Source organism: Uloborus diversus, chromosome 3, assembly GCF_026930045.1.
Source record: "Uloborus diversus isolate 005 chromosome 3, Udiv.v.3.1, whole genome shotgun sequence".
In the NCBI taxonomy this organism is placed as follows: Eukaryota; Metazoa; Arthropoda; class Arachnida; order Araneae; family Uloboridae; genus Uloborus; species Uloborus diversus.
Window position 1 is genome coordinate 154,638,129 of NC_072733.1, and position 26,093 is coordinate 154,664,221.

Sequence of the window (26,093 nt, forward strand, 5' to 3'; positions counted from 1 at the left end):
ATTCTTCGCGATGTTGTATTCTGTATTGGGAAAATAGAAGGATCAGCTGGCCGTTTTGAGAGCGTTTTGTGGGAGAGTGTGCTTGAAGTAAATGAATCGGATTTTAGGGAGAAAAGACACTAATTGTGAACTCAAAGCGAGTTTGTCTTATTCCTTTGGAATCGGGAGTAATGTTGAGTTTGTAAATTATTGGTCTGAAAAGTACTTAAATGCTTGAAAATGATATAAATTTTTTGAAGTTTTTATTTATGTCTGCAGATTTAAAGATTTTTTAAATTTAAATACACGAAGATCTGAACTGAAGTTGTATTTTGGCAGAACCTTAAGGGGTCAGGAACACCTTTGAAAAAAAAAATATTAAGCAGTTAAGAGTTTCGAAATTTTCTGTACTGATTCAACATCTATTTAAATCGCTAAAACTGAAAATATTCTTCGTCAATTTCTAATTTTTTTTTTCAAAAAATTATGCTCAAATATCTAATTTTAATTTTTATGCGGGTACAGCTAGTTGTAGGGGAAGGTTGCTGTCAATGAACCGGTTCCATGACTAGACCGCGAAGATATTTCCCGTACCAGAGTTTGTACAGACGCGTAATCAGTTTTAGTACCTTCTTTTGTCTGAAAACAATCTACTGCAGAATCACCAAGCAGATGAAATTATTTAATCATATTGTTAATCGGTCAGAAAAGATTTCTACCATTGTCTTACTGCCTGTTATAAATATTTGTCGCCTGTTATAAATATTTGTAAGTTGCGCATTGATTTTTTAATTTGAGAATTTGGTCCATCGATGGAAACTCGATGGTCCATCCAGAGCAACCGGTAGCCATGAATGGACCACATGCTAAAATATTTATTTTTAATTTTCATTCTTGATCGTGTATATCTACCATGAAAGTGAATGTTATTTTTAAACGAGAAATATACTGAGAAATTGTTCCTATAATTAACGTGAAATTAGAGTTGGATTTCCTTTCTAAAAACATCGAAAACTGTTATGTGGTTCATTGACGGCAACTTTCCCCTATATTATAATTTGAACATATCATAAATGAGAATATCAGGACCACTGGTTGGACAAATCGTACTGCATGTTTAAAGATCAACCTTAATACGTAAACAAATTTGAAATAGAAACACCAATGTCTATAGTTAGGAGCACTAGGAGGAGTTGAAAAACGTATGCTCTTTTGAAAAAGAAACATCAAGATAACTGATTTAAAGAAGGTATATTGTGTTTTTAATATGTTGATCTTGCGGGAAAATTAAAGCAGAAAGTCAATTTCGCTTATTAAAAATGAGATTTTTTTTTCGCTAACGTCTAGAAAAAATGGCATGTTTGTGAAAAATACTAAGTCTTCAAATAACTGTTGAACAGATTACTGTTCTTCACTAATTCTGTACCTCAAATACTTTCTTAAAAACTTTAAAAAATATGCAAAACTGTTGTGCTATTGTACATTTTTCCAAAAGTAAATAAATAAAAAAATAATTCAACTCATTAAAAGAACAACTCATTAAAAATAACTTGCACTGAATAGGGAAGTTTTCGATTTTTCAATTTTATTTTTATATGATAGAGTAACATGTATGAACATCATACGTGAAAAAAATTTTGCGATACGATAAGTAGTTTTTTTTTAATTAATTTTTTAAGTTCAAGCGCTTGTGACGTCAAATGGCATAGGAAGTGACGTCATGCCCACTTCCGATAGGGGAGAAGTCGAAGGTCACGCATTCGACTTCGAAGACGAAACGTAAAAGGCTTATCTCCTCGCATTTAATTCCTCGCGTTTCTGGAACATTAAACCTCTCATCCTCTCGAAAATACTCGAATATCATCGTTGATATTAGTTGAGGAAGATTATTTAGATTGTGCTTTAACGAATCCGGCCTCCATAGTGTGTTCAAAAGGGTTATTGAATTTCTAGAAAATAAAAATATCAGCGCGCTCAAAATGTTCCTAGCGAAAACAAGGGATCTTCGGTGGAAGGCTGCCCATTCGCGCCCTGTGACGTAGGCTTGTGACGTTTCAGAAGCGCGCACTTTTGCGCGTGGATTTTTAAAAATTCATTAAAAATTAACCACGGTGTTTTAAAATTTGGCGATGGTGAATTTTTTAGTTTTGAGGGTCAATTAACAATATCCAATAGCCAAAATATGAACATTTAATAGGTTGCAACTTCCCTATTGTATTTTTCCACAGCACTATTTGTAAGTTTTTACCACTAACGTCTACATTTGTATACGGGAAGAAAAAGTATCTTTTTGAAAATTTGTAAAAAAAAAAAAAGGATATTAATTCACTATATCTACATAGAACGAATGTTTGTTTCAGTCTTTACACAATTTAAAGCAGGAAAAAAACTTTTTTTTTTTAAATTCTGTTTTCCGTTATTTTTGAATGACGAGAATGCTCTGTGATTCCAGGCAGGCCTGCCTTGAATATTAATGCGCTAGAATCTTTGAGAGCTAAAAAACGATTTTTTTATGTACTTCATTACATATTCATAGAATTCAAATGTCTTCCGGGTATAAAAGAGCTTTTAAAATTCTTGCCAGACGCAGTGTTCTTAGTCATAAAGAAAAGAATTTAGAACCAATTTTGTTATCTCTTGTGAAAATGCATTTATTTAGCTATTGTCACGCTTGCCTATCCATTCATGTATGAAGGTTAAACAACAAAATTAAAACTTTATATCAATTGGTTTTAAATTACATATCAATCACTATAGTATAAAAATGTAATCAATATCGTATAAGATTATTAGAATACACAATTTTATGCGACAATAATAATTTCGTTTTCTCTGAAAATAACATTATTTGAAGACATTTTTTGTTTGTTTTTTGATTTTAAGAGAAATTTTGAAATTATATATATTATATATATATATATATATATATATATATATATATATACTCTTAACATCAGAACGGCTGTTGCTATATTTATAAAAGTGGTGTTTAGGTATAGTATAGTATCCATGCGCTACTGAATAAAATCACTTGTGGCGCCACATGCAGAAAAACTGCGGAGTCAGAATTCTTGTCTCAAAAACGGTTCGAGATAGGGGGAAAGAGTGATTTACAAAGTTGTAGGACACCATCGATTTAGTACAAAAATATACCTTGTTGACAGTAATGCAAAGAATATAACGGCCAAAACGTGCATTTGATTTTTCGTGATTTCACGAAAACGTTTCGAACTCAGGTTCCTTTATAAATAACTTTAAAAAATTTCGTCAGTATGACCAAATATTTTATGACTTGGTCCCCATATGTTGGTTTTTAAATTAATTTTTCACTATCACAAAAAGTTACTGACTCATACTGATCTTTAGAAGTCTTTAGAGGTGAGGAGCTGTTTGTTTTTTTCTTTTCTCCACCCTGCTTTTCACTTTCGCAATGAATTCGAGTAATTTATAAATGCAAGGACCTTTCGGGGTCCTTTTCGGTCAACAATAATATAATTTTCAAATGCTTCTCTACTCGACACATTAAAAGAAAAAAAGTTCCGTCATCAGCTGATCTCATCATTTATGCTTCATCACTAACTTTCGGTTGGCTGTAGAACGTTAAAGAAATTTTTCCAGGAAAGATAAGCTGAAGTAAAAGTCAAAAGACGTTTTAAGAATAACAAAAATAATGCTCGTTTAAGCGAGGTTTGCTCGAGTCAAGCGAGTTTTGATTCCATAAACTTAACATTGTACCAACCAAATATTTCTGATTTCCTTGGTCAATCGGGGTTTTCGTTAAATTACTGCTCGTTATAAGCAACTTCAAGTGTATAGCTTTTCGACTTCATGTTTTAAATATGATATTGAAGACGTTAAAGGGCGTTGAAACGGTCATTTTGTCCCGCACGTAAAGCCTCACATATTTCATTGAAAATAATACTTTAAAATATTAATGAACAAATTTTTTTTTATTTAACAAGTTACAAACTTATTTGTGAGTTCTTAAGCAAAAACTTTCGTCATTACCCTTTAAAATTATTACTTTTTAATGAAATAATATGAGCCGTAACATGCGGGACAAAGGGTTGACTTTTTCGTGGAATGGCCCTAAAGTGATGTCACGCAAGTTCAATTTGTAACGCTCAATTCAAATTGCCAGTATCTCCTATCTAAGCTACATTTTTTTAAATATTGGTTTTAAATCTTACTTATGGATTGCAGTTGCCGTCGTGAATAAAGGAATAAAGTTTTACTACGATTTATTATTCAGTGCTTCATTACTTTTCACGCAGTTGTTAATGAAGTCGAACATTTGTTTCCCTTTTAAAGATTAATTTCAAAATTCAAGTTGAGCAAAGCAAATGGGATGCAAATAAACGATCCTGTTACTTCTTCGCGTGTAATTGATTTCTCCCCTGTGTAAGGGTAAGGTTTCCTGTCTGACACTCTTTGTGTACTCCGTAAAGCATTAGATGGTTTCTCTGCTTACCCAAGAACTTCCTAATTGAAAGCCAGGAAAAGATAAATCAATATTACCTAATGCATTAGAAACTGTGAGCTACTTAAAAGGCTTCTTTCGGGTTGCACGTATTTGTTGCTGCGAAAATGTTGAACATGTCAATTAATTAGTATACTAGGGAGGGTCATAAGTTTTGCAATAAATTACTTTGTTTCTGAAGCAATGCATTGTTAATTTTAGAAACCTAGCCTTCGGCCATTTTGTTTTTCCATCTTATGTCAGCTTTCAACCAGTTTGTGGATACCATGGCGATAATAATATTTTATTATGATTATTATGATACTTATAACCATCATAATTATTAATATATATGTAATAATAACCGTCTTGTTGCTTCGTTGTGGTCTACCGATTCTTCACCTTTAGTACTGCATATGTTTCACGTTACCTCTGTTGCATTATGGCCTAACTCGAACTAATAAAGTAAAAGTTCTCTAATCTAGGGTGATTAACTTGGGTGAGTCATAAGTTTTGCAATAAATTACTTACTTTATTTCTGTAGCAAGACATTGTTCATTTTAGAAACCTAGCTATAGGCCCATTACGTTTTTCCGTCTATCAACCAGTTTGCCGATACCATAGTGATAATAATATTTTGTAATAATTATTATTATAATCATAACTATCATAATTATTAATACAAATGATTCCATAACCGTTTTGTTGCGCTGTGGTCGACTGAATCTTCACCTTTAGCACATCATAAGTTTCACTTTACCTCAGCTGCGTTATGGCCTAATTTCAATAAAGTAGAAGTTCTCCAATTAGGGTGAGGTTGGTATCATTGGGCCGGTTCCTTCATTGAGCCACCAAAACTATTCTGTAACTATTTGTTGCTTCTTTAGTGTTCTGCGCGGAACTTGAAAGCTGCTAAATTGACGGTGTGTTGATCCTAGTTTAAACAACATTCCTGTACTCGAACGCAGGGGCACCTACTCCGGGGTGCTGCGGTGTTCAAGCACCCCCCTCCCCAAAAATATATCTGTGGGTGTGCCGGATACCCCCACCGCCAGTAAGCAGAAGAAAAGAGAGAATACAATGATAGGGGAAAATCTATTTCCTAAATGAAGATGACTTTCAGAATTAAAGATCTGCGGCAACATAAAGCTGCTTGTAGTATTTTTTTTCGCTGTAATGGCACTAAAGCCTAAATTCCTCACCTTTCCTGAAATTTACCCGCACTTATACACACATAAAAAGTTTTTTTTTTTTTTTTTTTGGCTCATTTATATGTGTTTGTATTTTATGTATTTTTTTCGGTGTATGTGAAAACTTTCTAAGTACAATTCATTTGATATTTAATCAAAAAACTGATTTTAGAAAAATGTCCTGGAATTCCCAAGAAATTTTTGTTCTCACACACTATATTACTTTTTTGCTTGTAAGTTTATGAATTGTTTGACCGTTATTATTCATTGCTCTTTAGCAATCAAGACATTTTTAAGCGAGAGCGAAACATTCGAAACCAAAGAAAAAAGTTTTTTTTTTTTTTAAACCTTTTGTTCTACAATTCAATTGAGCCGATTTTTCTTTTGGTTAGCATTATTTACGGTCATGGGGAAGGGGAAAGAAGTATTATCAAAATAAAAAATAAAGAATCTTGGACCAACCTCAATTGTGCAACATGCACGACCCTGTGGTAGAAAAAGAATAAATGTCAGTTCAAACGTGCATTCGCTCATTCGTAAGTTCTCTACGGATCTTAATGATTCTTTTGTGCAGTATGAGATGAATAACAAATTTAATTCGATATTTTTTCTGCATTTCTGTAAATACTTTATATTGTTTTAAAGATATTCAAAGTCTTTTTTTTTTTTTTTTTTGTGCTCTCCAAAAATATTAATCTTTTTACTCAATATGTAAAACATTTCATTTTGTGTTTTAGTCAAAAATATTAGTCTTTGTTTGAATTTACATGTTCATTACGCATATTTAAATATTTAGTTAAGCGTAACAAAAAGAACAAATTTCACTATTGTGTTTCTATGACTTATGAGTCCCTCTAAAATTTTTCTGGTAAAATATTGCTTTAATATTTATCGCTCTTTTTTCTTTTTCTTTTTTTTTTCGTGAACTTGTGAAGTAAAAGTTATGTTCCGTTAAGTATCTCTTTAAAAAAAAAAATGAAAAGAAATGCATTTATACATTTGTATTTGCACTCCCCTTCCCTCTTTTTGAACTCAGTGTTTGAGCACCCCCCAATGATTTTCAAAACCCAGCGCCACTGCCCGAAGGTACTGTTTTTGTACTTTTCTCCTAATTTTTCACTCTGAATCAATATAGATATTAGTGAAACGTTAATAGTGCTTCAATTGCTACTAATATTCTTTAAAACTATTAAATCAGTATTATTTAGCCGTATTAACAATGTTTGTTTGATTTTTTATGACCAAAGAAACGTCTGCTAGTTGCATGCAATCAGCCGACCTCAGTTCAGTTGAATGGGTAATCCTGAAAGCCATACCAAAGTTAATTTCTTGTTGTTTTTTTTTTGAGCTGCACTGTAAAATTTCGTTGTAACTGATTCAGTAACACCTACCAGGATAAATTATATCTATAACAAAATAATGATCTCATTTTCTTTCCTATAAAAATAACTTTACTAATTTAATTTTAATGAAAATCAGAATGTCCTAATTAATTTTTTCTAATGATTGTACGGTATAATTTGAATGTTTTCAAATCATGCTTTTTTTTTTAAATATACTAGCTTAACTATGAGTTATGTATTTCTAAATTTGCATTGCCATTAAAGTGTCTTTAATAGACAAAATTCAATGTTATTTCGTAGATTATCATTTTAGTTCATGGTTACGAAGGAAAAAACAAAAATCTTATTCATATGTTTACAATAGCATTTACTGACTACTATCTAATGCGAAACTAACATTAATATGTTTCTGCATATTTTCTGTGGTTTGCGTTGGTTTCTAATCAGCATTTTATGTACAGGAATCATGCTAAAAACACTTTTAAATAATTTACTGACTTGTATTGAGGCGACACTAATTCAAAAAAATAAATAAATAAATAAAAAAGCTAGCGGCCTATTTATAAAAACTTCCCGGCCCAATGGAGGCGATCGGTTTCTTTGATTGAGCCAATCAAGCTCATTTTTATTTTTCTTATTAACATTTTATAATTATAACTTTTTCTGCAAGATATGCCAAGTACGAAAAGTAGTATTTACACTAACATGCTTCCTATCAATGCTCAACAGTAACGTGCACTATGCAAGTCTAAAATGCTAGCTTTTTTTATTGGTTGTCTTCCGCACTTACCGCACATGCCTATTCATTGACATATTTACATATTTCAAGTTTTTCAAAACTTATAACTCACCCTCATCTCAAAGAAAAAACTAGTTTTTATTTAGATTCTTAAATTAGATCAATAAGATTGATTGAAATCGTATCCAAGCCGGAATTTGCTGAATTTTTATTTTATGGTAGTTATATCCGCCAGGAACTGGTACTACATTTCTAAAGTAAATTTTTGAAATGGTAAGCGACCGAATATATTTTTCTCAGGTCAGTGGGACAATTCCTCCGCCAGGTGATTGATTGCATGAAAATGTAAGAAAAGGCGTACAACTACGCAGGATGCTTGAACGAGCGTATGACAGAGCTGCAGAGTCCATTCTAAACACCAGATTTGATCACTGAAGCTTGAACGAATGATAACGGGAAGTTAAGCTCTCAATTTGAGTGATTTCCAGCAAAACTGCAACACTGAGATGAAATGTCCTTCGATTTATCACTCTTTACTTGAGTGACCCGCTCCAGTCTGAACATCTTGTTTTTTGTATATCAATGATCTGGAACTTGTTTAAATAAATTACAGCGTAGTTAATTTAACAATTGTAGCATGCATATTTAGAACTCTCACTTTTTTTGCGTAGGAACATTGTAAGAGAGAGGCTTAAACTTGAGGGAATATTTATGGTTGTGACCGGAGGGATTTTTCAATGGAAATTTAACTTACTAACTTGGGTCTTTTTTGTGTACTTTGAAAGCTGAAAGCTCAGTGAAATTCTACCACAACTACAACATTCAGATAGAATCCCATTTCCAGTATTGGAGTGATTTGCGCCACAATTCACACAACTTGTTGTAATGACACCTAAAACAATGCGAATTTAAATCTCTCCTTTTATTTTATTTTTTTCATTTTAGGTTCTTAGTCTGCAGTAATTTAAAGACCTTATCTTCTTTATTTTAGTGTTATGTTCATATTTTCTAGTTTGATAGTGCATAATGGTAACGGAATAAAGTTTTATTTTTCCCTTATAACTTTATTGAAAATGACTTTTACTTAGTTTTTCCTGAAAGTTATCAATTTTGTAACTCGGCAAAATCCTTTTTATTACAATTTTATTTTTATTAGCATCGATCGTATGATCCCAACTTTCAATCGTATTTTCGTTTTCAAATTTGATCGTATAAAATTATTTCTATTGTTTGTAAACAAGGTAAATGCATTTTGTATTATTTTTACTTTTGATTTGATTTTGATCTTTGTAGCCGTTTCATTCATTATTTACATTCTGCCTTTCACGTTGGCCAACCTAAGAATCGCAATGAAAAAACTGAAAAAAAAAGGCATTCGCTAAAAAAAATGGAATTTGACATTCATACTTTTGCAGCTACACGCTGTATTTCTAAGATTAACGGAAAAGTACGCATGTTTCACTACCACGGTTATATCACGGTTTCGTATATATCGCGTTTATAATTATTATTATTATTCTTTTCGTCTCCTGACACGCGTGATACAACGATTATCTTCAGCCACTGTATCTGCTTTATTTATAATGCTAGAACTTTCGTAAGTTATACCCAGTGTAGAGCAAAGCCTGACTTTATTTCATACTAATACATTATTTTTACGAGTAACAATTTTAACCTGACACCTTTCGATAAAGATAAAAATTATCGCCTCCGATTAGAACCAAATCGACTGTTCTAGAACCAAAGAGACTCAATTTTCGGAAACAACTTTCCCAAAGATGTCACTGATTATACCGAACTGCTGAACTTAGGAAAATCATCCGGTTAAAATTCAAGTTCAATAACTAACTATTTTCGTGCTTCCGAGTTTCAAATGTTTATAATGACAGGAACTTCCTGGTTTTTAAGTTTTTCCGTGTAAATTTCCGTTAACCGAAAGTGTTTCAGTCAGTACTTTATAAACAGTTATGACTCTGTGGCAGTGGCGCAGCGAAGGTGGGGGTGGGATGGGGAGTGAACCCCTCCTCCCCTTCTGAGCCATTGGTTTTAGAATAAATGCAAATTCTATTACAGTAGTTTATGCATATGAAAGGGCAGTTTCGATCAAGAAACTCCCTTCAGAAGGTATTTGTGATCAAAAAATCTCCTTCAGAAGGTATTTTTCATCAAAACCCTCTCCAAAATGTATTTATGATTACCCCCCGCCCCAGAAGGTATTTCTGGCTGCGCTAGTGCTTCGTGCTATTAAATTAGACAGTTCTTTGATTTTTCTTCCATGTAAATTTATTTTTGAGTCTAACTGAATTAACTAAATCATCAAATTAAAATTATTAAACGCACCTTCCGATTGTTTTTTTGAAAACTACCGTGAGCTAAATCACTTAAAGGTATGTTATACTCTCGCTATAAAACTTTTTTTTTCTGTTGAAGCTACAGAGCACTTAAAGTTCCCCTAGAATGATCAAGTTACCTATACTCTTCGTGTTTCCTGAAGATTTCAAAGTGGGAAATAAACCTTTTAAGCGGAAGTCTTTACTGTTTTCCTTTGAAGAAATTTTTTGAAAGTTGCATTTTCTGCTTTGCCCAAAGGGAAAAAAAAATTCTGTGAGAAAATAGGAAATGGGAGGAAATGTTTAATATGTCAGTCAAGCTGTTACTCTTGCAAAAAAGTCGTCTTCTAGATAGAGTTTATGTTGGAAAAAGTTTAAGGTTAAAGAACGTAGGGTCATGTCGAAAAACTTCGTATCTAAAATATTATTTGACAGCTTAAACTATATGTATATACATTATGAATTGTAAGGACTACAAGATGTATTAAATTTCGTTATTTATTTAATTCATTGAGCTAATCGTACATTGCGTTTCTGTTTAGGCACTCATTTTTAGTTTTACAATTTATGCCTTGATTTGTGCTTTAACTAACCTCTCATCAAATGCTAAATGTTGTTGGCCAATTAATGAAGTTAATCAACGTTTGCTCCTTTAGTAGAAGTTTCTCTGACATTTCTTCATGAAGAAAATTCCCTTGTCGATACGGAAAATATAGTAATGTAAACAGAGTCGGAAAAAAAGTGCTCAATTTTTAAGTGAATTTTCTTTTTTCTTTCTTTTTTTTTCCCTTTCCTTGTTCTTATGAATACTGTATATGAAGTTGATGGTATATTGTGTATTTTTTAAATTTTAAGATGTACGAATATCTTTATTGCGCTTTATTTTCAACTTTTTCACATGATCGCACTAGACCTAAGTAATGTAACCTCAATTCACGAAACTTCCAAAAAAATTTTCTTGTAATTCAATACTTCTGGGTTGATACCTTAGATCAAGAATCAGTAAATGGAGGAAGCATGTCTAATCATTGGCTAAGCAAAAGCTTGGGCAAAGATATCAAGTCACGTGACTCAACAACGACGAATGGTTGACACGTTTTGCGTGAAACTAGCGATAGATTCCTGATTTCTTCCATTGCTTTACTTTAAAATCTATCACGTGACTTGGGATCTTTGTTTCACGAATGAAAGTCTTCACTCCCTCAATTTTATCTCTTCTCAATGGTTGATACTATCACACTATAAAGTGATTTGTAGCAAAACCTCTCAAGTCGAAAACCGCAGAAAAAACCGGTTTTATTTTAAAACCAATACAAGCCCTGCCTCTACTGAACGGCCACTGTGAAAACTCACAGGTTGTATCCACAACATTATTACAGTAAGTTTGCTTAATGAATTAACATTTTGATTTTTACAGGCTAATAAATGGAATAACATTAAAAAAACTCATGAATTCAAATGAAGTTTGAATGACAATGAAAAAAGGACGATTTATTAAAAAATATCTCAATCCAAAATATTTTTTATCTATACGTAAATAGGCAATACTGCTAGTTTAAAATAGAAAACAAAATAAGGGCGTACACCAACAGTTATTCAAGCAAAAATTAATTTATCTGGAAAAAATAATTGGGTAGAGCCTAAAATGTCGGTTTTTCTTCTCCCTTGTAAAATTTAAAAAAAGGAATGGAGTTGATTTTTTTACTAAATGCCTCACATAATAATACATTCTGTAAGTATTCGAGCTTGTGCAACGAATATAATCTCGTTCTCAGGAAATTCATGAAGAGTTTTTGAACATAAACTTTTTTACAGCTTCTGATTTATTGATGTGAGAAATCTTTCAGCTAGGAACAGTGTACAAGTTCCGTATTTGATAATGTTTTACCTCTTTAAATTATAGACTTTGTATAGAATTATGTCTAAAATGGATGTTATTTTCTGAAAGTTTGGCCAAGTCATGCTGTTATTAATAGAATAATTTATAAGCTGCTATACATTGCTACCACTGTAGTATTTTCAATCCAAAATAAAGGTTTGTTGTATTCTGACTATTATTTTAAAACAAATTATAATTAACATAGTATTTTTGAGAAAAAATTATCATATCGGTTGAAAAATAAGTGAAGTGAAGAAAAAGTCAGATATGCAATAAAGAAATGAATTTTTTTAACAATGTTGAAATACTACAGTGCATGTATGAAAGTTGATCAAATATTCCTTGGGCTAAAATTTGAGTAAAATGAATTTAAGTAATAAGTCCACATCGTTAAGAAACTTCAACCCATAATCTTCAATAGTCATGTTTCTTAATGATGTGGGCTTTATTTATTTTGTTAATTCATTTTACTCAGATTTTAGGGCAAAGAATAATTGATCAATTTTCATATTTATTCATTTTATTCTTACCAAAATGTATGTTGCATTTCATTAAAATGTCCAAAAAACGGAGTAATTTTTTTTTAATTTCCTTTTTCTTTTCATTAATGTTTCTTTTTTCTCTTTTTATAGGCGTATGTACTGGCTCCTAGAAGGGCTTAAGATTAATATGAGCCATATGCAGTTTCTTTAGCTATATATGTTTGCTGAACGGAATGATTCCCGTTGTGAAATCATGTATGCTGTTGGCTGTTGCATTAGCCAGCAGTGGCATGTTCTCCACGGCATTCCAGATAACCCCTGAAGACTGCGGAGATATCCAGCATGATGTAGAGAATGGTCTTATTCGTCTACCCGATTTCTCGGGTGAAAGCATACGTGATTTAAATTGTTCCTGGACTTACACTGCCCCAGTTGGCAGAAAACTGTTAGTTAAAGTAGACAGCGTGCATCTACCTCCTTTAGAGTTGCGTACATCTCAATTTCAATTGTACATTGATGACACATTTTACGACATACCAAGGAACTGTGTTAAGTGCCTCAGGGAAATGGTCGGAGGGAAGGTTTTGAATGTTATATTTACTTCAACTGTTGCCCCGTTTTCAGACTATCATGCTTTAAATGCTAGTGAGGTAGCGTCATTAAACGAGGGGATTGGTTCATTTCAAGTACGCTACAAAGCTTTCGATCCACATCGCTGTGGAAAGCCAGAACAAATAGAAAATGGTTATCTAACCAGCAAAGGTAGAAAAGTTGGACAGAGTATTTTTTATCATTGTTATCCTCCTTATGATTTAATAGGCGATTCAGAACTTCAGTGCGTCGTAACTTCTGAAACACCTGTCCCAGATTGGAGCAATAACGCACCAAAATGTGTTGTTCAAGATTGTACTGGTGAACCAATCACCAAACGTGGAATGTCCGGTGCAATTGCGAGTCCAGGTTATCCAAGTTATGTTTCTCAATTTATTGTGCCATGCATTTGGGAAATTGTTGCTCAACCAAATCAACAAATAAAAGTAAGTATAACTTACTTGAAATTCCCTAAGAGGGTAGATAATTCGTTTTCGGACAACACTTCTAGGTTATCCTTGCTGGATGGAGACTATAATTATATTGTAAATTTGACTGAATCTTTGATTAATGGACCATTAAATTACACAACGTTGACGAATAAATTGACAGTTGAGTTTATTGTGAATGATGATCCTAAGAAAAAGGAAGAAATAGGAGTTTACATAGATTATTCTACAATATCAAGTTCATGTCCTAAACCGAAGTCTCCTGAAAATGGAGAAGTTATTGCTTACAGCAATGACTTAGGGTCCACGGTTGCTTATCGATGTAATCAAGGCTTTGTGCTGGTAGGAGAACTACATGCTGAATGCTTGTTTAACGGTCAGTGGAGCCATCCAACGCCAACTTGTGAACCTATAAATATCAACCTTCCCTCTTTTTTATATGCTTCAAATGACAGCGATACTGTAACAGCTAAACTTGCTGATATTCCTCTTCAACCTGAAATTCCGAAGATAAGTAAGAACGGGAAGAAGAAAAATGGAGAAGTAATGTCTGAAGAAAATGAGCTCAATTTTACGGAGGTGAAAGAGAAGCTTAGTGTGCCAAAAGAAAATCAGCTTTCTCCTTCGCCAACAGAAAGTGGAAAAGGTAGTGATATTAAATCTGGGAAAAGTCTAGAGAAAGAAAATGGACATGGGGTAAGTATTTTTCAGTTTTTGTTTAGTTGGTCTACATAGAAGTGAAGAATAATATCTATACTTGAGAGCCAGACTAACGTAAGCCAAAACATTGCGATTTTCCGTTTTTTAGTGCATTACATAAAGAATCCTATTCCGCATCAAGCCATATGAACGTAATACTTTATATATATATATATATATATATATATATATATATATATATATATATATATATAATATATATATATATATATATAATATATATATATATATATATATATATATATATATATATATATATAATATATATATATATATATATATATATATATATATATATATATATATATATATATTCGTAATACAGTCGGATCCCGCTACAACGCGATCCGACTTGCGCGAAATGGCTATAACGCGAGTTTTTCATGAGTAATGAATTTTTTATTACTGACGCAAATTGCTCGCTTGCAACATGATTTTTTTTTTTTTTTTTTTTGAAAGGAGCGGCGAAGCGTTAGAATGGGGTTCTTTGACACTATATATTGGATTCGTTAATGGACTTTTATTAATTTAGCATCATTGAAAGGGAAAGCGGAAGTTCACACACTATTAGTATAAACAACGCTTTGCTTTAGTTTTATACAAATAACCGCTCCAATTCTTTTAACGTTTTTTTCCTTCTACATATGAGCGTTGATGAAACAGAATGGCTCCCAAACGAGCACTTTCATCTTAAATAGTGAAGTTCGCAGAGGAGTCCCTGAGCAAAATACAAACATCATGAAAATGGAAGCGAGGCCAGAAACAGGGGTGTTTCCACACTGCATAAACCGTCATCTTCATAATTTTAAAAATTATAATTAAAATTACGATATCTACTGTTCAGTGCTATTATACTGCAGTAATGTACTTAATGCAAGTACCCTACTGTTTAAGTACATGTATCTTATTGATCATAGATTTTGTGCTTTATAATAGTAATCATATTAAATAGTAACGCTTTTTCTAAAATGCAGTAAAAAGTCAGTTCTTTATAAAAGGTACGATAATATATAGTTAAGAAATGGTTTGAAACAATTTGAAGGGTGTTAACACATGTTTGAAATAATTGGGTATGCTTATAAAAATTATCTAAATATGCGTTGTTCCACAACGCGAAATTTCGACTTGCGCGTGGGGTCTTGGAACGCATCACTCGCGTAAGTCGGGATCCGACTGGAATTTAAGTGTTAAAAGAGCGCGAGCACAATCATTTGTATGCACCAAGCGACCGTTTCCCCACTCTCTTGTAGAGTTGCGATATTGTGACTTACGTTCGTCTGGCTCTGAGGTACAGAAATCAATAATTCAATATTTCTATTTATTATTTGGGTGCTTTCTGAGTTGTTGATTTAGCTTATCTACATGTTGTATCATGCTGTTATACATTTTATTACATAGATGTTATTTTTATGCGCTTAATTAGGTGTAATCTTTTAAAAAATTTGGCGCTTATTCCGTTAATTTTTATTTGTTTTTGAAGCTTTACTTTTATGTTATTTTTCATGCTTAACAGAATTAAATATAGGAGTCGATGAGCTTGGGGAGAAATTCACAAGGCGTCACCATGTAGACATCATTTTTAGTGCCAAATGAAGCGAGAAGTCGGAAAATGAGACATTTTGCTACGTTTCCAGCCTAAAAAAAAGATTGTTTAGAAATTTCCATTATTTTCCCTCCCACGAGTATAATCGTTGAAATTATTCCCTTAATTTACCTATACGTAAACAATCTTTTTTCTCACTGTATCCTTAAATATAGTCCACACATTTATTTCACTGAATTCTTATTTTAAATCAATTATTTACGTATTTTTGATTTAATATGCACGATTTTTTTTTCTTTTTTTTTTTGAACTTCCTCATCTTGATTCCACAGTGGCGTGATTACTTTTTGAATTTTGGGTATGAATTTTCGAACTACCCCTTTTTTATCCCATAATCAAAACATGCAATTTTAAATAAATCACTGAATAAAAACTCAAAAAAATAAAAATACACTGCTTTATGTTTAATCTATATGAATTCAAGCAGTATAAAATACAGCAAATGTTTCATTAACATAAATTTAGCAGTCAGGTTTTAGGGTCTTCGCTGGAAAAAAAAAAAAAAACTTGATTTTACCCCGTTTCATGCACCTTACCCAGCATGATATCTATCATTGTATCAGCGAAGTTTCAAGATATTTCTCATTAAAGCATCAACGTGAGGCATCGTAATTTGAATACATTGCTACTCCTAATAGGTGTGGAAAGAATATTAAAACAGACCGGTTGGGTTTTCTTTTTCTCGTTTTTTCATTTGTCATTGATCTCTCATCTAGATGAAAACGAATGACATCGCTGAGCTTTCGTTTGTCATTATTCGTTTTTTTTTTTTTTTTTAAATTTCTTATTGGAAACAGAAAAAAAATGTCTTTAATAATAATCAAAAACTTTTGCAGTAAATTTCATTTGATAACAAGCGATTTCTCAGAGCTCAAAATTAGTGGCGGCACTATTTTAGAAAATGTGTTTTAAAAAATGCATTTAATTTAAAAAATAAGACTGATCGAGCACAAAAATTTGTTTTTAAGTAGTTTTATGGTTTTTTATTACAAAATAAATTTGTAGGACAGCTTCCGTTACATATTGGATTGCAAAACTATTTTTCACTTTAAAAAATATGCATTCAATGATAAAAATATGGATCGCGTTTAAAGTCATCTTGCTTTTTTACGCTTAGTAAAAAATTATCTTACAACATTGGAAAATGTTTCAAACTCCAGGTAAATATATAACTTAAATTCAAACTCAGCTTTTTTAATGGTTCTGTGTAAGATATAATTAAGTGTAAGATATAAAAATAAGTAATATTTCTTACAGTAATTTTAATGTTCATGAAAACTTTTCAGCGAAGCTTTTTTTCCGCAGTACATTTATTTTTGTTCTTACCACCTAAAGCTCTTGAGCTCTTGGCTTACGGATCTTCTTCTTCAAGCCTTGAAATGAGTCTCTGATTGCCAAGAGGTTTTTCTTTTCTTTTCTTTTCTTTTCTTATTTGTTCTATACCGTGTCATATCATTTTTCAAAAACACTTGTTTTGTTAGAGGATTAGGCTGGCGTTTCAGAGCAAAAGAAAAATCGATTGAAGTGTGACGAAGTGTCTAAAGAGTGAGAAAATTTATTTTGCGTATTTAAACCTCATAGTACAAAAATGAATTACCCACTACACAAAAGTTCGTTGTTTATTGATTCTAGGTATGAAATAATAATAAAAAAATGCTGCAGCACTCCAAGAAATCATTTTTTTTTTCTTAGAATTATGGAGATTGCACTTCAAAATGGTATGATTTGAAATCGGAATCTTTTTTTCTTCTCTTCAAAACACTTCGTTTACCACTGAAAGTTTCCAGTCTTTCTACTACTTTTTCTGTATGATTTACGATCCCTGTTATTTGGAGGATGGCTAGGTTACTAAAAGACTCCATGTAACTAAGTTTTCTGTTGCATCAAGTGTGTTTTATAAATGACCACTCTCATTGATTGCATGATGTTTGAAAAGAATTTAAAGTTAATAATCATAAAAAAACAAAGATTATGATTTTTGTTGTGTAAATACAATTTATTTTTACTTTGTGAATAACGCGCGGAATTTTATTCTAGTTCCGTAACAGTATTAAAGTCATCTTTGTTTTAAGCCGTGAGTTTTAATTGCATGCACATTTTTAAGGTCCATAAAAAATATATTTTTTGAAATTAAAACTTATAGTTTTAATGAAACACCTCTTAGAACAAGCCAGTTGGAGCAGCAGTACATAAATGTTCAATGAATGATGAATAATTCCAAGAAGCATGTCGTTCAAAAACTACGGTTCAATGTGCAAACGAAAGAATACGTTAAATTGTAGTATTTTTGAAAACTTTTAATGTGCTCTGGGTAATTTTGAGTGACAATATCTTTACTTTAAACTGTCTCACTCATACTTTAATAATTTTATTGTGTCCTTGGTATAAAACGAAAGAGGCAATCATAAACTATTGTATAGTTATCAAAAAGGAAGAAATAATGACTAAGTTCATTTAAATGAGTTATTTGCTTGGTTCAAAGCACCCTGCCATTTAAGGTAACCTTGAGCTACGTCAGAAATGGGATTCAAAATAAGTTATTTTATAAAAGTAGTGCAACTTTAATGTGCAAAATAAAATTTCTTAATGTTCAAAAACTTCAACTTCGTAGTTTACAACTTCATATGTTTTTTTATCATTTATGATATGGCATAAAGTGCTACAATTTAAGGAGAGCAATTTCAGCAACGTCAGAAATAGCTTCCAAACAGTAACTTCAGAATTGATGAATGGTGCAATGAGGTGTGTGCAATATTGTCAGTTTTTTCTTTTCTTTCTTTTTTTCCTTTTCTTTTTCTTTCTTTTTTTTGAGCAATCACGATTGCTTATTGCTTTCATTTGGCTGTTTTTGACGTTCCTATCATTTTTCCCACCGCCACCCTCCGCAGCATCACCGTCGACCGGGTCCTCACGATGCTGCACCTCTAGCGAAAACTGTCTCTAGGTTTCGTCAATATCCTACACTTACACGCACACATACACGCACCTACACACATATACATATATACACCTACACACATACACAAACACACACACACACACACTCACATACACACAACTACCCACACACTCATGCCTGCACAGACACAAACACATATGCCTACACACACATACACATACCCCCCACACACAAACACACACGCTTACATATACACACACACTCGTGATTGCGAAAAACATAATTTGAATTCAAGATGACAAAATTCAAATTATTATTATTATTATTATTATTATTTTGTGCCTACGCATGTGCGTGTGTGTGTTTTTGTTTTGTTTTAAGTCAAATTTTCTATATATATATAAAAAAAAACTGTAGTGTTGCAGATTTAACCGGCATGTTCAAAGTTGGTATGCATGACTATACTGAAATGAATTTTTTATTAATGTTCAAAAACGGTATCACAAGGCAGAAATGATCCGTATTTAGTAGTTTTTTGGATATTCAATAGGATGGATGATATTTTAATCATCACCGTAACAAGCACGCAAAATGTATCCAAGTTCGAGTTTCTGAATATTCCGTGCCACAGTCGTTTTTACTATGATTCTCACACCTGCTGCTACGAGTTCTAGCTGCAGGCAACTTTTTTTTTTCTTCTCAGCTCATTAGAACATCTTTCCACACGTATCGCAAGCTAGCCAAAAGCAACGTTTTCTTCTTGCGTAATCGTCTTTTCGCTTTTCTTTACTTTTCCTTTTATGTTTGATACAAGATTTGAGGTCACTTAGTTACGTATTCTGAGTTCAGCGTTTCTGTTTCCTTCCCAATTCACGAGAAAACTTTGATTTTTTTTCACCGGTTTTAGTTTCGTTTTTCCATGTATTATGATACGTATCTCTGAAAAGGAAATATTTTGAACCAATACAACAGAAACATTATTATCATGGTCAAAAGAAAAAAAAAGAAACCTTCGAGTAAGTAAAATATTTTTGAAAATCAAATTATTTTCAGGATTGAACCATAACATACTGGTTATTCTACGTCATAGTCTCACAATGGAAAATAATCTCTTGTCCGTAAAGTGGTTGAAAATAGAATTCTGACAGTTTCGATCGTTTCTTCGATTGTCAGAGGATAAAAGAAGTCGTGGGTGTATTTTTAATGTCACGACATTGCGGAAAGTCTTAATTCTTACGCTTTAGCTATGTATTGTCAGAGTAAACCTTAAGCTTTTACATAAAACATTAAAAAATTTAAATATACTAGAAATATGATTATACAATAAAACTTGTCTATATCGATACTGTTGGGAGCATAAAAAAAATTGTTATAGTTTGGTTATCGTTATAGACAACTTGATTATTTATGCAAACATTTCTCCCCTACATACCCAGTTCATATAATCTATTGAGTTTTATTTAAAAAAAAGCAACTAGATCCAAGTAATTGAAAAGTTATATAAAAAATAAAAGTAGAGGAATGTGGGGCAAAGTAAAATAGTTAACATGACTTACCTTTTTCTAAACGAACAAATCGGAAATTTGTTTTAAAAATTGCAGTACATAAAGAAAGAACAATGCATTTTATAATGAAACTTTCATTCAAACGATATTTTTTATTTTTGGCACTAAATTTGTGCCTTCAAAAAAGGTGGAGAATGTTCGGAAAATGTTCACTTCTTTTTTTTAGAGCAAAGTGAAAAATGAGATATTTTCTATTAGATTGTGGAAAATATTTTTGACCAAATGAAGGAGTAAATAAAAGGATGAATGAATAAAAGAAAATAATAAAGAAATAAACTGATAAATAATTTATGAAGAAAACTAAGTGAGTGAATAAAGTAGCAATGAATAAGAAAAAAAAGTGAATACATGAATAAATAAATGAATTATTAAATGAAGGAATGTAAATAAACAATTTAATAAATTAATACGTAAGTGGTTTAGTAAATGATGGAATGAATATACGAAAGGAACTATTTCACTTTGCTCCGCATGCACTTGACTACTTGAGCAAGGAATTTAAAGTTCAAATAAGCTTAATATTAACTAAATGAATACTTCACCGAATGTTAGTAGGTCTTAATATTTCAAATGTTAATAACAAGAACTTTATAATTTGATAATAAAAAAATAATTTTTGACTTACAACAAAGTATTACAACTTGAGCATCAATCAACTAATTGTATTATCATATGCTTTGATCGTCAGATGCAATTTTTCCCCTGCCTGATATAGACTACATGTGTTACTACATAGTTAAAATATTACCGGATTGGTGGTGCTAAAAGCAAAGTAAATATTTCACCATTTTACTTTACCTCACTATTTCACTTTGCCCCACATTCCCCTAGATAACAATAATTTTATAAGTACTTAAATCATTTTGCAATGTAAAGCTTTTATAATTAATGAAAATAAAAATTGAAAACTTGTATGCAAACTAGGTAAGGACATTTTCGTTACTTTCATTATTACGAACATATCTGAACAAAACAAATTTGCTTAATATCGTCATTAGTATCACCTTTTAGTTGTTTTTTTTCGTGTTCACTTCACTGCTTCCAGCTGCATTTCCAACGTTGTTGCTTTTTTAAAAAAATTTTAATTTTTTTATTTTTATGGAGTGGGAGTTTTTTTTCGGCATCATTTTTTTTTCTTTTTAATTCTTGATCACTGGATGCTCGCACAGCTAATTTTCTCGAATTTTCTTAGCATTGTGCTTCAATCTCTTGTTATCTCCTATTCGAGAAGTAGTTTTTAAAAATAGAAAAAGGTGTGATAAATAGCTAAACCAAATCTTTTTAGAAACCAAATTATAGTTTTAGACAGAGGCATAAAAAATGTGATTATCATTATAGGCAGGTTGAAAATTTATTGAATAAATAACGATTTCGCCAGGACCAGAGAAAATAGCGTTTTACAAGTTTTTTCTGAAAGACATTATTGTTATACACTGATTTCATTGTAATACAAAAAGTATTTTAGTTATATCCGTTTTTTCTTTGTTGTTATTCATTTACTAAAAACATTTATTTAGTTGGTTTTATATTTTGCTTTTTGATGCAGGTTTTTACTTTTCGTGTGTAAATAAAATAGGCTGAACGTAATGGGCTCGTAAGGTAAAAAAGGCTTCAAACTTTAGAACATGTTGTAATATTCATTTATATCACGCGGAATAGAGAAGGAAGGGTAAATAAAATGAGAATTATTTTAAACTGCCAGCAGTTATTGCAACTTTTTCAACCGTTACAATTCAGCACTTAATATTTAATGAATAAATTAACAGAAAGGAGACCATCTTTTTTATTAATATTGCTATATATAAATCTTAAAAACGTCTAGGGCTATTAACATTTTTGGCAATTTACTTTTTTAAGGTATTTTTATGAATTATTTGTAATCAATGTGAAGGGGGCTTTTTTTGTGGAAGATTTTGTGTAAAACGTTTCCTTCATTATCGAAATTATCGTGACTAAGATTAAGTGATCATTTCTAATTTCTTTCATTTATGTACCGAGCATTATGTGTAACACGAATAGTAAGGAAGACCGGGGCACGTTTACGCAGTGCCCTTTTTTCAAAATGAATTATAACTAGAGAGCTAACAGTCATAACAGATGGATGCTGCTCCCTAGCAAATATCCCCACAAGTTTTTCATAATCAGTCGAGCTTCAGTCTAGCATGCAGAAAGAATAATCTGCTTTCTACCAAGTCGAGTAAATTTCGAGTTGAATGTTTTGAAGCTTATTGTGAGTAAATAATACTCAGTTAAGAAAGAACAAATATATAAAAAATAGCAGAATTTTATCCTTTTGTAAGAATTGTATTTGTATGAACTGAAATGTTATTAAATATTTTTGCACGTTAAAAGTAAATCCAAACTTCGAGACGCGGCAAGTTTACGCGTTGACGTCTGAGCAACTTGACGCACGTTCTTACTGTGTCTTACTTCTAAACGTGTCCTGACGCTTTTTTTGCTCCGAACTGTCTCAAAACTTTAGTCAGGCTATTTAGTTTTGAAAATCACCATTTAATTATTAATTGAGTTGCAAATTCGTATCTTATAGCTTACAATCATGTAGTGAAGTCTTCATGCCCGTTCAGCTTTTACTTTATACACTATTCAGTCTGTAATAAATTTGCTTTATTTTAACGATGATAAGACATTAGGTTCAAAATACTAACAAAACCACACTAGGTGTCAAAATAAATATGCGTAAACGTGCCTCGTGTCCGGGGCACGTTTACGCAACCGACTTGGACTCAATAATAATTTTTTTAACGGTTAAAAACACAAACTGAGCAACAACCGAATATACCAATTTTCACTCCTTTTACTGCTTCATAAAACCGCAATGTCTAAAATTTCCTAAGTTAAAACATAAAATTTAAGAAATTTATTGAAAAAAATCCGCGTAAACGTGCCCCGGTCTACCCTACACATAAAAGTATATAAATTCACTGGCTTAGGGAAACAAATTCAATTGTTATTCATGTTTTTTTCGTAAGACTTGGCGTCTGAATTATTTCGCGCACAATGACTTTCGAGAGTTGTGGATGAAAAAAAAAAAAAAAAAAAAGACATGAATTATAAAATGAAATAAAAGCTTCAAAACTATGGTGACTATGTCTTTGAAAATGATCTACAGAATACTTCCGATTATCCGCGGAATTGGGTGGTACAAGTGCCGCGGATAATAAAAATCGCGGATAAACCGCAAAAAGGCTAAAATTAGGGACAAATAAGGAAAAAATTGTCCTTTCTCAAAAACTTAGCTGTATTGCTGCATAATATTTTATTCAAGCAGTGAAAATATATTCAGTACAGTAAAAATGTTTTGTATTTTTGCACAACATAACTTAACATCAATAAAGACCTGTGTGTACGATGAAGAAAGCACACAAAATAAATAAATAAAAATTTATAGTTACTTTTTTTTTTTTTTTTTGAAAAAAAAAAAAAGCCATTGGTATTTGCTTTTTATTGCTAAAAAACATGTTCTTGATTGTTGATTGACTCGCGGATAATCCGCTTGCGGATTTTAATCGGGAATTTACTGTAGTTAATGAAGTCAATACCTTACATACAATCCATATAATTCTCTAACTTATAATTTATATTGTTCATTATTAGCGAAAGAACAATTTAAAAATTAAATTAAAATATTGAAGCATTAAAATTAAAATCTTAATAAATAAAGAAAAAAGTAATAAAATGCAAAAATACAATGCATAATACGTATGTCAAATGTATTTGCTTACAATTTAAACACCTAGCAGCAAAAAAGCATAAGAGGAAAAATTAAGAATTTGGAGATAACCAGTACAAATGGTGGGAGAAACTCTTCTCCGTTTTAGACAAAAGATAGTTCTAGTAGCTCTTGGTAGGGTGCTGATACACAGCTTGATTTAGAAAAATGTTTGAATGAAAACGTACCTAGGGTTTGAACTTAGCACCTATTTTACACCAAACTTTAAAAAGTCTACATGCAGCAATGGAGCGTAAGGGCAAAATTCTAAAATTTGGAGATTACCAGTACATATGGTAAAAGAAACTCTTCTCTGTTTTGAGACAAAAGATGATTCTAGTAGCTCTTGGCAGGGTGCTGATATACAGCTTGATTTAGAAAAATGTTTGAATGAAAACCTACCTAGGGTTTGAACTTAGCACCCTTTTTACCCAAAACTTTAAAAAGTCTACTTGCATCCGTTGCTTTTCACTACCTCAGTTCACTTTCTATTTTTATACTTTGTAACTATTTCAACTAACAGTAAACTTTAATTTTACAGCCAAAGTCCGAGCCTCATCTTCTGCAAGTGATACCTCCGAAGGAAAATGTGGAAAAATCTGTTGAAAAAGAAATATCTAATCCTGCAGTAGTACCGAAGTCTCTTAACGTAAACAAAACACGAGAACTATTACCAGCCCTCGATACTGGATATACACAAGAGATAGACATTGCTGGTTTTAAGATAAGCTTATTGATGATATACATTATTGCTGGCGTAGGCATTCCGCTGATAATTATCGTTATTGTAGTGGTTGTTATTGTCATATACCGTAAAAAATATCCAGTTAGAATGAGATTTGGACGAAAGTTTTCTACTTTTGAAAATCCCATGTACGTCTCCAAAGATGCACACCATCCACGAGAACTTAAAAGATTAACAAAATAAAATGTTTGATTCATGTTGTGAAAAAAGATATCAGTTTCATAACAAAGACTGATTTTTAATTGCATGTTTATATGCACTTTTATGACAACGCACCAAGCTTACATAAGAAGCTAGATTTTCCCCCATCTGAAACTGGTTTCAGTTTGAAAATGCCAAAATCGTGTAAAAAGAAATTTGTGTTTGTTTTTAATTGTCTATGAAAGCTGTTTTTCTTGTTTTGTTTTTATAATGTTTGACATGTACAGTGTTCAATTTATCGTTTAACTCAAAAATTAAATCATTGTTAATTTTACATTATGTCATTTACTTAAATTATATTTTTAAATTCATATACAGTGGCTCCCAAAAGTCTTCGTACACCTACGACTTTCAACGAAATAGGCCCCAATCCATTGGTTAGAATTAATATTTCGGAATAGGTATTTAATTATAAAATCTATGATCAATTTTTAACAAAACTACATGAAAAGTTTTTAGAAAATATTAAAACTTAATTTTTTTAAAATCAAAAACCAAAAAGTGCCGGAAATTTTATCTCATAAAAGTTTTCGTACACTTTATAAAATGTCTATATATTATTGAACAATCTAACTTTTGATTAAGTTATTAATTAGTAGAATATCATACAGTATTCATAACACCTTTTAAACGTCTGGGAATAGATTTCATTCTTTTTCTTTCTTTTTTTTTGCGTAATTTCTGAGTAAGTGTTCAACCACACTTCAAATCTCAGTTTCTAACTCTATTTTTGTCTTAAAGCCCTATTTTCGTAATCTAGCCTCCAGATATCTCTAAATACGTTACATTAAGTTAAAATCTGGAGATTAAGAGAGTATTTTCTAAACTTAAGGACAATTTTCGAGGCACTAGACGCAAACGTTGAAAACCGTGTGCTTCTTATCGTTATCTTGATAAAAATCGAAGTTGTTTCCAATAACCAAATTTTTGGCTAAGAGTTCAAAATTGGTTTTTAAAATATTTAAAGGAACAGCATGATTCATTATTTCATCAAAAAATTACAAACTACCAAGTCCTGATGCTGATATGCACCCTCACGCTATAACACCTCCACCGTCCTGATAAACTGATCCAAATAAGTTCTTAAGATTAAGTTCCTAATTTTTTCTTCTACTTACAATTATACAACAATTTAACCAAAAATGTTAAATTAATGTTTATCTGTAAGTAAGACATGATTCTAAAATGA

General features: G+C 31.6%; 1 protein-coding gene across 1 annotated transcript; it reads left to right on the forward strand.

The window, feature by feature from the left end:
• Positions 1–12,634: 12,634 nt before the first annotated feature.
• LOC129219003 (CUB and sushi domain-containing protein 1-like) lies at positions 12,635–24,886 on the forward strand. Its single transcript, XM_054853322.1, has 2 exons — positions 12,635–14,137; positions 24,500–24,886. Exons 1-2 carry the CDS (start codon positions 12,635–12,637, stop codon positions 24,884–24,886), a joined length of 1,890 nt encoding a protein of 629 aa, XP_054709297.1.
• Positions 24,887–26,093: the final 1,207 nt, after the last annotated feature.